This window comes from Passer montanus, unplaced genomic scaffold (assembly GCF_014805655.1).
Source record: "Passer montanus isolate IOZ18808 unplaced genomic scaffold, ASM1480565v1 scaffold25, whole genome shotgun sequence".
NCBI classification, from domain to species: Eukaryota; Metazoa; Chordata; class Aves; order Passeriformes; family Passeridae; genus Passer; species Passer montanus.
This window is the reverse complement of record NW_024367149.1, coordinates 11,145,739-11,159,309: the sequence shown is the minus strand read 5'-3', so window position 1 is coordinate 11,159,309 and position 13,571 is coordinate 11,145,739. Positions and strand designations below refer to the sequence as shown.

Below are 13,571 nucleotides of genomic sequence, written 5' to 3'. Positions count from 1 at the left end.
AAATTCAGTTTGGGTCTCAGAACAGCCCAGGTGTGCTGAAGCCAAAGAAGGGAGGGTGGCCAGCTTGGGACAGTAATTAACAGTAATTAACAATCTCTCCTTGTGCCATTTGCAAGGCTGCTTTTAACCTGCTCTTACACAGGGCTGACATGGATGCCATGCCAACCTATTTCCCTCCAGTACAAAGAATTCCTCTCCACAGATTAAATCATGGATTATTTGTTCCTATGTACTCATACAGAGGAACAAATTTCACCACAAGAATCCAAACTGAATCTGCCGACTCCATGTCTTGTTAGCAATTTTTTCACAGCTAAACCTTCTGCAGATGAAAATGCTACGGACAACAAGGCTTGGAAACACACCTAGAACCAAAATCTTGTAGGATTGTGGAAGAGGTTTTACAGCAGCTTCTGTGAGCCAGAGAGAAGTTTGAGAAGAGGATCCATGTTCACCCCTGAAAGAATTTCCTATCAAGGTTGTTGACATGGAAACCAAGACAGAAAGAAGGATAAATAAGAGAAACCTGCAACTATTCCAATGAGCACTTTGTTTGTCTCTTGTGACCAATGAGTAAAGTGTAAACTCCTGAGCTTTGTAGGAATGTATAAAAAGCACGCACGCCAGAATAAAACCAGTTTGAAGCCTTCTGAGAATGGAGTGTGTTTGTATTGTCCCCATCTCAGCTATGACACAGGATTCCAGCGTTTGTGGGGACAGGAAAGCAAAGAGAACCTGACCCCTGATGGTTTCACCCGAACCCAGGGCCAGCACTCACCATCGCCCATCTCGTCCGAGAAGGGCAGGCTGAACACGGCCTCATCGATCATCCTGTTGGGCAGGTTGGTGTAGAACCTGCCCACGGTGGTCTCCAGGTTGCTGAGCTGGTTGAGGACCATCATGCTGCCCTTGGTGACGGGCAGGGCGCTGCGGTCGGGCACGCCGTACTTGGCCGAGTTCTGCTCAGCCAGGTCCCGCAGGAAGGCCAGCTCCTTCAGCCCTGTCACCCCCTCTGCAGGGGCACAACACAAGCAAACAGGTCAAACCAGCTTCATTCCCACCCGGGCTCCTGCATCCTGCTCCGAAGGAATGATCCATACTCTGTATCACTGCACTGAAAATTCTATATTCTTATTTCAGTGCTTAAAGATTGGTTTGAGGAAAATTAATTACTAACACCAAACGTAAAGAGATTGCCTCTCTCCTGCTGTTGCACAGTGCAAAAGATTTGCCATGCTGTTCACATCCCCCCTTTAAACAAAGCCTTGGAGCAAGAGCTGTGTGCCCCATAAATCCACAGGACAGCTCTTTGTTCTCCACTGGTGGCTCGCCCACATGCAGGACCAGGAGCAATCCTCAGCCCTGGAGATAACAGCCTTTGTTCTCCAGCTGAATCATTCCAGTTTCACACTTCACTCAAGTCCCAGGCTCAACTCCTGCACACAAATCAAAGCCTTTTGCACGCCCCAGTCTCAAATGAGTATTTAAATTTACAACCAAATAATACATTGGGTTAAGCATTCATTTCCTTGGCTATTTTCAGTCATACAACAAACTGCCTTCGTGCTGAAAATGCTTTTTTGGAAAATGGGTGGGTGATCTTCATGCTTAACTTCACTGTCAGGTTGGTTCCCAGGTAATCAAAGCATTTCAGACTTGGTTGGATCTCCCATTCACCCTCCCTGGCTGATGAAGTCACATTTAGTCCCAGCTTGCTGCCCCTGGAAGCCCCCAGGAAGGTTTGCAGTTGCAATAATTTACAAATTTAACTCAGTCTGAACAATCCAGGCCACAATATTTTATATCCCTGTAGCTGCACTGGGATACACAAGGACAGAGTGGCACAGCTATAAACACCAAAGGAACAACATCTGGATGCAGCTTCTGGGTGAAATGTGCCAAAATCCATGAACAAACTGCTCCCAGTAAGGCCTGGAATTACCCTGGATTGAGTTTAATAAACGAGCTGTGCTGTGCCAGGAAAGGGAATTTTATGGCCTGGGAATCACAAGCATCTCTCACCATTCATGAGGGCATAAGTGAGGATCATCACTGAGTTATTGAGGAAGCTGTTTTCTTCATTGATGACACGCAGAGTGGCTTTTTTATCATCTTCTGAGGACTCTTTTGATGTGATCCCAGCCGAGAGATAAATGATGACCATGTCAGTATCTGAAACACAATCACAGACACAGCACAAAGCGCATCAGGGTTTTAACTCCTGTGCTGAGAGCCCTGCAGTCTGCTCACAGCAGCTTCCCCAGGGCTCCACGGCACCTCCAGGCGATGAACACACTGCAGCCACATGGATTCCAGGTGCTCAAGTTTCACTCTTGGCACTCACCAAACCTGTGTTTGGTTTGGTCCCTGTCGGCCACCCAGGAGCATGGGGCTTGCTCTCCTGAGCAAACCCCACAGGCACCTTCTGGCTTTGGAGTCATGGAATGGTTTGGGATGGAAGGGATCTTAAACCCCATCCAGTCCCAGGCTGCTCCAGCCCCAGTGTCCAGCCTGGCCTTGGGCACTGCCAGGGATCCAGGGGCAGCCACAGCTGCTCTGGCAATTCCAGCCCAGCCCCTGCCCACACTCCCAGCCAGGAATTCCTTCCCAATCTCCCATCCATCCAGAAGGCTGCCCTCTGGCACTGGAAGCCATTCCCTGTGTCCTGCCCCTCCATCCCTTGTCCCCAGTCCCTCTCCAGCTCTCCTGGCCCCCTTTAGGCACTAAGGTCTCCCTGGATCCTTCTCCCCTCCAGGTGAGGAGCTTGGCTGCCTCCAGACAGGAGCACACAGATCCAGCACCTGGAGCAGCTGCTCCAGTTCCATGGAAAAGGCTCCACAAGGTCAAAACCTGCACTGTCCATCTCCCACCCCTCTGTTCTCCTTCCACCCTGCAATCCTAAGGCACGGAGCTGCACAGGATGCCCTCCATGGAGCAGGGCAGAGCAGCAAGCTTGGGAATTCTGGGAATTCTGTGGGATGTGACCTGGCCCCTCACACTTTCCCTGGAACACGTTTTTCAGGCTGAGGGTGCTCCTGGCCAAAGTCCTGCCCCAAAGCCTTTGAACACAACAATTCACAGCCCTGTGCTGACTCCCCAACCTGTTCCATCACATTTATCTCAGCACTGAGAGTGGTTTGTGTTTACAATGAACATACAGATCAAAATCATCCACAGCAATCCCAGAGCACTGGGCTGATGTTGTCATGTCCCAGCTTTCTTGTTCCACCTGAGTTTTTGGTGGATTTGCTGTACTGGTTTATTAAACAGGTATCAATGCTTTGACTTGCACATTTTGTCCTCATGGCTTGACCAGAATTTCAGCCAGAACCAGATTTTGACACAAACAGGAAGTGCTGTTAATTTGGGGAAATTTCTTAGTTTTTTGTACGGGCTAAAAGTAGGGGAAAAAAGCAAAGCCAGGTATTAAAGCAGCTTTGGGTGGAGTTTAAGGAAAACTGTTGCTGTGTTTCCTAGGCTACAGCAGAGATATTTTATCTGCAGCCAGGCATGGTGCAGCCTCAATGGAGTAACAAGAGCCAGTCCTAAATCTGCATGAGGGACCAGAGCAAGCAGCTTTTGGAGCATTTTTGAGCCCTTTGGATGAGGATGTGCTGAGCAGGACTGCAGCAGGACCTGAAGCAGAAAATCCAGATGTGTAACAGCACAGTTCTCCCATCTCACACCAGCAGCTCCCTTCTGGCTGTGCCAGTGTGAATTTGGGATTGAGGCTGTATCTCAACAGCTTCCCTGACACACCCACACACTGTTCTCTGGGAACAGGATGTTAGAAAATTAACAGTGAAATGAAGGATTTTTTTTTTTTGCTGGGTTTGTTTTTCTTTTTTAAAAAGATGAAAAGATTATTTATAAGAAAATGAGACATGTTTTATAAACATCCTCTTCTCAAACCTATTGTGTCTCCCCCCAGGAATTCTGAAACTTGTTACAAGCACGTTAGATCTTCACAATCTTCCACATGTAGAGAAAACCTAAACCCAAAGCATTTGCATTTCTGTTCTTCTGCCCCAAAATAGCTGTTTGATATGAAACCTAGTGAAGTGTGAATATGCCAAAACTTCTAATCCTAATACAAAACAGTGCCAAACATAAAAACATGGAATCCTGGAACGGTTTGGTTTGGGAGGGACCTTAAAGCCCACCTCATCCCACCACTGCCATGGGCAGGGACACCTTCCACTATCCCAGGGTGCTCCAAGCCCTGTCCAAGCTGGCCTTGGACACTTCCAGGAATGGGGAATAAGCAGGAGGATGCTCCAAGGCTCAGCTGATGTTCTTGGAATAAGTCCTGATGACAAATTCATCTTATCCCAGCCAGCTGCAGCAGCACTGCACTGTTCATTTTGCATTTGCTGGAGCTGCTCCCTTGTCATCATTTTGCCAGGTGATGGTAAAATCTAACCCTTGCCAGCCTTATCCTTTCTCCAGTCACACAAAATCTCCCTGTGCCAATGGCCTGAAGCTCAGGAATTGGCTGAACCTTTGGTAGCAAAAGCACCATTCCATAAACCCAAGGAAAGTCACGTGGAATGGGGGCATTTCCTCATTCTTTCCAAAGCAATTCAATTCCTGGACTTTTCCCCTCTCTCTGGCTGTGCACAGCCTCTGAGCTGGTGCCCTTTGGGACCCTGAAGGCTCTGCTCTCACTGGAGCAGGCACAGGGCCAGGGTGGGAATGGAGTTACATAACCCAAGTGTCCTGATGGAGATGGCTGTTCCCTCCACCCTGCCCTGGCACTGCCAGAGTTACCCAAATCCAAGGAGCACTCAGAGCACAGGATTTGCCTTCCATGGCTTCCTGGCAAGCAAATCTGCCACTCAATTTCACATCCATCTTTTCCATGTTTTGCACCACATCCTCATCACAAAAAACACCCAGAAAAAACCCAGTCTTGGGAAAGGGAAGGATAAAGCTCACAATGAGTACACAGAGTTCAGGGGGGTCACCCTGAGATGAAGGAAAATTTAGCCAGGACAGCTTTGTGCTCCACAAAATATCACCCACAACTGGTATTCTCAAACCCATTTCCCTGGGAAGCAAGGGGATCCACTTCCCCAGGATTCCAGTAAGGCACATCATCCATATGCAAATGTGCCAGCCCTCATGAAATGAACATGCAGAAGCTGCAATTTTCCTGGAAAGGCCCCCTGCCCCCCCATACAGCTTGGGGAAATAACTCAGCTATCACAGTGATCAATCCTGCACCCTCCTGTTTCAGCTCAAAAGAAAGGCAAGGCAGCAAGTGACACAAACGAGAAGGGAATGGACACATCCAACAGCCCCTCACGTGGCCTGCAGCCCAGGAACTGCTCCTTAAAACAAAAATAGGAGATGGAGCACGTTTTTGTTCCTGTTCAACACACTCCGCTCCCTTGGCCTCTGCCAAAGTGAGAATGTGAAATAAGAAAACCCTGTGGAACAGCCTGGCTTGCACGAGAGGCTGCCTTACTTCCTTGGAGCCTGGTGCCGTTGTTGGTGTTGCGGAGCAGCTGGAAAGCCTTCTGGAAGCCCAGGGCGTGCTGCGTGGAGCTGTCGGACGCCTTGATGCTGCTGACAAAGGTGGACATCTTCCTCTTGGTCTCACTGGTGGCAGGGGACAGGAAGGTCTTGTAGCACTGGTCCAGGGAGCACGTCCGCACCGCGTCCGCCACCGTCAGCACCGAGATCTGCCGGGAGGAGATCCCACGGGGAGGAGATCCCATGAGAAACAGGTCCCAGGGGGAGCAGATCCCATGGGGAAGAGGTCCCATGGGGAGCAGATCCCATGGGGAGCAGATCCCATGGGATCACCTCCCCTGGAGGTGGAGCAATGTGCTTGAACAGGCCACAGTGTGCTCCAGCCAAACTGTTCTTAGCTACTCTTGTCAGGACCCTTTGGGATTCTCAAGATTACCAGGACATAAATTGTGCTACATTAAGAAAGAAGAGGCTGAAAAACAAAATGCCAAGACCACAAGAATTAGATAAAGGAGGGCCTTGAAGCACTGGACTGTAAGCAATCACATATCCTGAAAAGTGCATGCAGAGCATGTGGACAAGGTAGAGGCACCAATCAAGAAATGTGTGATTGTGTGTGTGCAGAAGTGTTAGAATGTATAAACAGAGCTTAATGTAAACAGTGAAGGGGCTTCTGCTTAATGACATTGATTAGCTGTCCAGGAGTCCTGCATGGAGAACACAACACATCTTTACATCATCTTCACACACCCAGACACACAACACTGGGAGAAGCCAACAGAGGAGATTCCGTGGGTTTAAAAATGCATTGTTGGAAAAGAAATGCTTGAGGCACAAATCTGTCAGATTTCAAAAGGATTATGTGGAGTTCAAGGAAAAGAGATTTGGGTCTTTGTTTCTCAGCAGAGTCAGCTTCACTCTGCTCCTCACAATGGTCAATGCACTGCTCTGGGCAGAGCCTGAGTGGGCCAGGGAGAGCTGACAGGGAATCAGCAGAGAGCACTTTCAGGAAAGCCTGGAGAGCCCAGAGAGAAGTGGAGTGCACAGAGAAATGAAAAAAAAAAAAAAGAAATAAACAACCCCTCTAAGGACTGCTCCCAGCAAAGCTTTTTGTTGTTTCAATGTTTCAGCCAAAGCAAGGCGACTCTGACATCAGCTTTTCCTGTAAATAAGTCAATGCAAGTGTTACCTCTATGCCTTAATGACATCTAACACACCAGGCTCATTAACTGAGTGACAAACTTCATTAGGGAGCATGACTGAGGCAAGACAGCCCCAGAATTAAGCAGTAATTAGATACCTGTGTAACAGGTTCTATAACCACTGAGCTACTGACCAAGGGATAGGCGTCTCAAACGTATTCTCTGTATTAACACAAACCTTTCTGACACTTGAATTCAAGTGCTATTAATCCTGCTGAGCTGTAAGATTACTTTACAAATTAAATCTGTCTAAATGCACCATGCTACAAGTGGTTTTCCCATACTATTCATGAGAAGACTTAAGGCAAAGATTATCATCGGTTTTCTTCAATTTGATTTAACTGAAACTCTTCCTGCTCACAAAAGAAAACCCAAGCAGAGAGACTGATCAAGGTCTCAGCAGTAGTGAGTTACTAAAAGACCAAACTGCAGACGTTTTACAGAAGCACTTTACGAGGCCACGGTTGTCTGTTCTGGAAAAAAATACAAGTTAAGTAACTTTCTCACTGTCAAATGAGTACCAGGGACAGAGCAAGAAATCAAACCCAGATTTCTCAGCCCTTTGCTGGTACCATAATTATCTGTGAATCTTCCAAACACTAATTATGCTTCAGCTCACACCAGTACTGCAGGAAAATAAATAATTTCCACTTTCACAAGACAAAAAGAGAGGCTCAGAGGTGAAATGAGCTACTCAAAGCAGTTTAGGATGTGAGAAGGATTCATGTTTGGAGCATGGCTCTTCTTCCTGTTGACCACCACTGAAATATTGCTGAGATGGAGGAGCCTTTAAAGATTGCTCAGGTACAAGATTTTCAATTAGATCGGTGGGATTTCACTTTTTCCCCAGCCTGCAGATCCCCAAAGGTTTCCCCTGCAGCAGAAAGGCTCTGTCACCCCTCGGAGGGAGCTCCCAAACCCGCTGGAGCCCATGACTGAAAACACCACTTAGGGTGAGAGCTGAAAAGCCAGGGAAAGCTGCTCCTTGCCTGGAGGAAGCTCACCTTGTCGTGCTCATCTATGGAGCTGAGGATCACCTGGGCAGCATCCTTGGCAATCTGCAGCTGTGTCTCTGTGACAGAGGCGCCGTGGTCCACGATGACCACGATGTGCTTGGACTGAGGGCGGACGGTGGAGACGTAGACGGGCCTGAGGAGGGACAAAACCCAAACCAGCATCACCATCAGGCACCCCGGCATCCCGCTGGAATGCTCACAAGTGGGAATAGGCAGGAATTAGAACACCCAAGCAAAAAAACCAGGAAGAAACAATGAATTTTAACAGGAGTTTTTTCCCTTATGAAAACTTGTACCAGGAAAGGCCAGCTGAGAATCTGAGCATGCAGAAATTCGCCTCACTTCTTGAATTTTTTTTAACCTAACCAAGTTCTTCTCTCTCTGTCACAGCAAGAGCTTTCAGGAATTAACCCTGCTGCTTACACAGCAGCAGCGTTTGGGATCACTGCAGCAGTTCAGAGCAAGGTTTGAATGCAGCAAGAAATGCCTCCTGGTAAATCCTGGCTGCTGGGAACTTCACCCACACGTGAACTGAGTGCAACAATGGGCATGTGCTGGGGCCACGACAAGTAAAAACCTGCAGGGAGCTGATCAGCCCAGGGTGTTTGGGCTGTTGTAAGAAGGCTCCTGGCCAAGGCAGGCTGCCCTGGGATGACTCTCACCCGGGTCATGCTGCACAAGCCCTTGGATCTGCCCGGTGTTACACCCCAAAGTGACTCTCAGTGCTGCCATGTGTCTGTGCTAGCACCAAAAATCTTGTTTTCAGGGAAGTGCTTTCAGATCCAGCTCAATATTGAGAGAGGTGTGAAAGAGTTCACAAGCTCTCACGCCAAGGTTTCAACCTGGAATAAATTAGGAGGATCCTCAGCACGGAGGAAGGATTAATATCAAATGGCAAGTTTCTCTCTTTAGTCCAGACACAAAACTACTTACAGTCAAGGGAGAGTTTTGGGATCTCAATTTTATAATATCAAAGGCAGACACAGAAATCTTATTAAAAGGAGAGGAAATGCAGAAGATTTGACACAAGGCACTGCAGTAAACAACTGGCACAAATCAGTTCTTAACTGTAAAACAGCCTGCAGCTCTAGCCTGAATTAATACCTGCAACTAAAACAGGGCCTTTGATCTTCAAAGCACTGAAGCATTAACTAATTAATTCACCCAAACTACCCTCTGAACTAAATATTAGCAAAAAGAGACCCCTTATTTAGCCATGGAGGAACTATGACCCAGACTAAGTGATTTGGATAAAACCACTGATGGTTTTAGTGTCGAAGTTCTGAGCAGGACTGGGGCACCCCCTGCTCTCACCTCCTCACCTTTCCAAGGCCCCAGAAAACTCAGTCAAGCTCAGAATTCTGTGCTTTGATGGCACACTGAAGATACCATCAGTAAACTTTTGATTGTTCAACCCTGACAGAAAACCAAACCATCCTTAGTGTCCCCAAAAGGTTCCTGGATGTGCTGCTGCTTCCCCAGCCCAGACTGATTAACTTGTACAATTAATTAATGTGTGACCAGAGATATTAAAGCCACTGCACCTTCCCACCCTCGAGCCTTCATCTATCCCATGGTACTGACAGAAAAAGCAGAGAAAAATACTGGACCTCAAATTCTTGGCTTCATGTGTAGAGAACAGAAATCCCAGTGCAGGAAACCCTGCCACCAGCTGATGCTTTATTTTTACTGTTTTATTTTAGTGGAAAGAAATTTTCACTGCTGCTTCCCTACTATCCATGATGTGCCACCTGAACCTGGGGAAAAATGTTCCTACCTCTGTGCCCTTCCCAGTGTCTCATCCTTCCCCTCCCTCCCAAAGTGATGCACCTGCCAAACCAGCAGAATGGCTGCTCACTGCTTTATTAACAGGGGTCAAGCATGAGTCAAATGTAAGTCAGATTTTGCCTGCAGGCTGACCTACAATTTCCAAGTCACTGCTGTTTACAGCTGATTTAATTTGGGAGAGGTGAGGAACCTGTTTGGAATTTTAGTTTAGTTCCTTAGAAGTGAAAAGTGGTGCTTTAAAAAACAGCCCTAAGAAAACCCAAGGGACTCCATTAGAAGTTACTCGTGAAGGTTGGCAGCTCGGCCAAGGACAGCAGTGAGGGAAACCAGGGCCTGAGGAATGCACTGTGAACGCTTTTCCCAGGAAATTGGAAGGAGGCAAATCCTACCTGCTGCGGTGCTCGTAGCTGCCTTTGCACCGGAACTTGTGGGCTGGGAACACGGTGAAAATCCCTTCTTCTGAGCTGAAATATTGCCACTTGATCCCTGGGTTAGACTTCAGGTTATCAGCAAGGACTGCAGGGTGCAAGGGACAAGGAGGCAGAGTCACAAAGGCAGCCCAGACTCGGAGGGTTTGTTACTCTGGGCCTCTCTGGTGGAGTTTGGAGAACAACCAGGGCCCAACACGAAACACAAACTGCTCTGCTCAGGATGGGGAAAACACACTGGTGAAAACTTCACTGATCTGCAAACAGTTCAAGAAACTCAGCACTGGGTTGGACAGATTTTGTTTAATATGTGATGACAGTTCCTGAATCTCTGAAGTACACCCAGGTCCTGGAAGGCAAGGCAAGAGTGAGGAAGGAAGAGATTAAGGCAATTATATATAATTTATATACACCTCTACATCTCCATGTAATAATAAATACCTTGTCAACATCCTTTCCAAAGAGGAAAAAGCCTTCATGTTAAAAAATCTTGTTCTTTTTGGTGGAATAACTGCAAAATATTCAACAGGTTTTGTGCTCACAGCTTCATAACCAACATATTGCCAGGGAAAGGAACAGATCCTATGGACATTGGGAAAGGAACAGATCCCATGGACACTAGGATTTCTGCCTCATGGTGCAGTGGGAATGTCCCACAGACCTTATCTGCTCTCTCTCCAGCCTGGAGAGACTAAGGATTGATGTTCATCCGTGGAATCACCAACTTTGCCACACCACTGATCTTAACTCTAAGTCCTTTAAAACAAAAGGGAAATGCTCCCAGGAGAGAGGGAATGGGAAATCATTAGCATGGGAGGCACACAGCCCCTCAGCACCACAGCAGGAACATAAATATTTCCCACTCAGGGCTGAACATCCTCTCTGCTTGCAGCAGGCTGAAAACAAAATCTGGATATTTGAAATCGTTAGTTTTTACCGAGCCAATAAAGTGGATCACACCAGCTTAAAATGCATGAGAAAAAGAAAAGATTTCTTTGCCATTTCTCCTTTCATGTTCTTTGATTGCAGAACTCAAAGAGCTGGCAGAGGGGGGCTCTGATTTCCAGTGCTACACCTTTTGCTCAGCATTTCCCTCCAGCATTCCCTCAGGATTGAAAACAAGCCAGTTTCATCTCCTTCACTATCAAATATGCCAATATTTGGGTTGGAAAGGACTGCAGGGCACACTCAAGCCTTAGCCAGACACTCTACACCCAAATACCCACACTGAGGACAGTCTGAGCTCCACATCCTCCACACTTTAGCACTTACTCAAGTTTCCCAGACTGGCTGTGGCTGGATGTTCTCTCCACATCCAGCCCAGGGTAATTACCCTGCACAAACCACGGTCCTGGGCTTCCCCCACTCCTCTTTGCCACAGTATTTGACACTTCCCACAGTGCCTACAAACCCCACTGGGATGCTGGGCTGGGACTGCTGAGCTCTGTGCAAAAATGCAGCTTCTCATGAGGACAATTCCCTGCCTTGATGGACCAAGGACTACCAGAGATCCCTCACTCCCCTCCAAAATCTACTTGTTCTCTGAACTGCTGCCTCCTCCTGCAGGCAGAAGGGCCACGAGACTATAAAACATTTAAATCCTTCTTTTTATGCCCAGCCACCAGGATTTCATCGATCTGGGGGTGAAGTTGTTTTGTATAAAGAGGCTGAATTTCTGGTGTTGAAGTTTTTGTTTTGAGTTACAGAACTTGAAAAATGTAATTTCAAAGTTGACATGTGAACACTCAGTTAAAGCCTGGATTGAACAACTTGTCCAGTCTCATTTTACCAACAACATTACAATAAAGGAGTTTATAATTTAAAGGCTTTGGCTTTTTTAATCCTTGCTATATTAAACTTCTCATTCCTGCAAGGCCACGAGCTGTATTTATTTCCCCACGAGAATATGTGGATTTAAAAGTGTTCATTTTCCCCATAAAACAATTGGTTTTGAAACTCAAGCTCTGCTGTTCTTCCTTGTCACACAGTTGTGCTCATGTTTCCTCCAGTGAGTGTTGGTTCAATAACACCCTCCCCAGGGACCACCAGTTCTATCCTAACTCTGCTTTTCCCCCCTTTTTTTTATTTTCCTATGACCACAGCAGACAATCTCCCTCCAGATAAGCCATGGCTGAAAAATCCAGACTTTTTCTCTTCAAACACATTCTTATTTTCCATCCACTCAAGCTGCAGGAATGCCCTGCAGATATTTCCTCAATTCTTGCTCCTTGCCAGGACACACAGCAGATGATTTTTTTCTAACCTAAATCTCACTTACCCCAAACTTTCCACACCCTCAGTGCCTGTTGTTTATTCCCACCTCCTCCTCCCAGGAAAACCAGCCCCTGGACAGGTTATTCCACCCAAATAAAAAGCTGATCCCTTAGTTCTGGACACAGGCTGGGAATAAAAGTGGCCAGCTGCCCCTGAAGTGGCATTGCCAGGTCACTCCAAAACCTCTGTCTCCTCCACTTCCCCTGCAGCAAGATCTGATCCCAAATCCTGCTGCAGACTGGAAAAGTTGGGATGTATTAAGACGACAGCACTTGAAATGATGGTTCTCTCTAATTATAAATATCTCACAAGGCAAAAAGGACTTTTAGGAAGAAAGCCCTGTGTGACAGAGTTTATAAAACTTCAAAGGGAATGCGATATGATAACACTTAGCACTTCTAGATACCACTTTACATCTTCAAAGCACAGCCAAATCATTAACTAATTAATCTTCAAAGAACAGCACAAACAGTCAGGGGGAAAAAAAGGAACTACTGAACATAATTGCTCATTATAAAAGGGTTTCTTACAGCCCTCCTCTTTAGCATTACATTTGCTGAGCTGCCGACCTCGGATCTCATCCCACAAAAACCAGGGAAGTTTAATTTCCAGTTCTCCTCTGACAAGTCCCTCCATTAAGAACCCTCATGGTGAAGAAACAGCACAAAGAAATGTGTTTATTGCACAAGTGAAGACATCCTCTGACTCCCCAGACAGATCTCATCCAGGATTTTCCGAGTCAAACCCAACTGCAGCTCCTGTGTTGTCACCAGGAATAAAAGCTCTGCAGCTCAGCCACAATTAACATTCTGCTGGTGGCATGAGCCAGGACAGAGCCCTGCTCAATCCTCAGGACTCTGGAGGGAAAAGAAGGAAAAAAATCCTTTCATTTTAAGGAATGGGACCAGATTCCTCCATTAAAAGGATTTGGAAGGGGGGGTATTAACTCTTCTGCTCAAATAACTCCCAGCCATTTTAACTCAGCCAAAAATCAGTTTAAAATACAGCAATTTAAGGAACATTCCACATTCTGGACTCGATGATCCCTTCCAACTCCAGATATTTTACGATTCTGAGACTTTAAATGATCAACACCTTGAATAAAACAGACAAAATTTACTGGGCAATTTGGTGCCATCTCTGCATATTTCTTGGGAGGAGCATTCTGACAAAGCTGCCTGACTTGGAACAGACATTTCAGCACTTTGAAGGATGAGAAGGAGAAAGATTTACTGGTTCCCTGTTTATTCAAAAGGCAAAAAAAAAAACCTGCAAAGGAATCTGATAACATAATGCACTGGCTCTGGGGAAGATTTAATAAATAAAAGACTATTCAGAGCGGTGAGGACAGATCTCTTCATCTAACTGCCCAAAGCCTGTGTCTG

At 46.6% G+C, this 13,571-nt stretch overlaps 1 protein-coding gene across 2 annotated transcripts in view; it reads right to left on the bottom strand.

Moving 5' to 3' along the window:
• CACHD1 (cache domain containing 1) overlaps positions 1-13,571 on the bottom strand; it is an 86,133-nt gene that overhangs the window by 21,197 nt on the left and 51,365 nt on the right. For both annotated transcript variants that reach the window (XM_039711770.1, XM_039711771.1), the window contains exons 5-9: positions 9,874-10,000; positions 7,685-7,829; positions 5,471-5,687; positions 2,023-2,172; positions 779-1,012 (exon numbers count right to left, since the gene is read on the bottom strand). In XM_039711770.1, the coding sequence (XP_039567704.1) occupies positions 779-1,012; positions 2,023-2,172; positions 5,471-5,687; positions 7,685-7,829; positions 9,874-10,000 (873 nt within the window). The remainder of the gene's footprint in view (positions 1-778; positions 1,013-2,022; positions 2,173-5,470; positions 5,688-7,684; positions 7,830-9,873; positions 10,001-13,571) is intronic.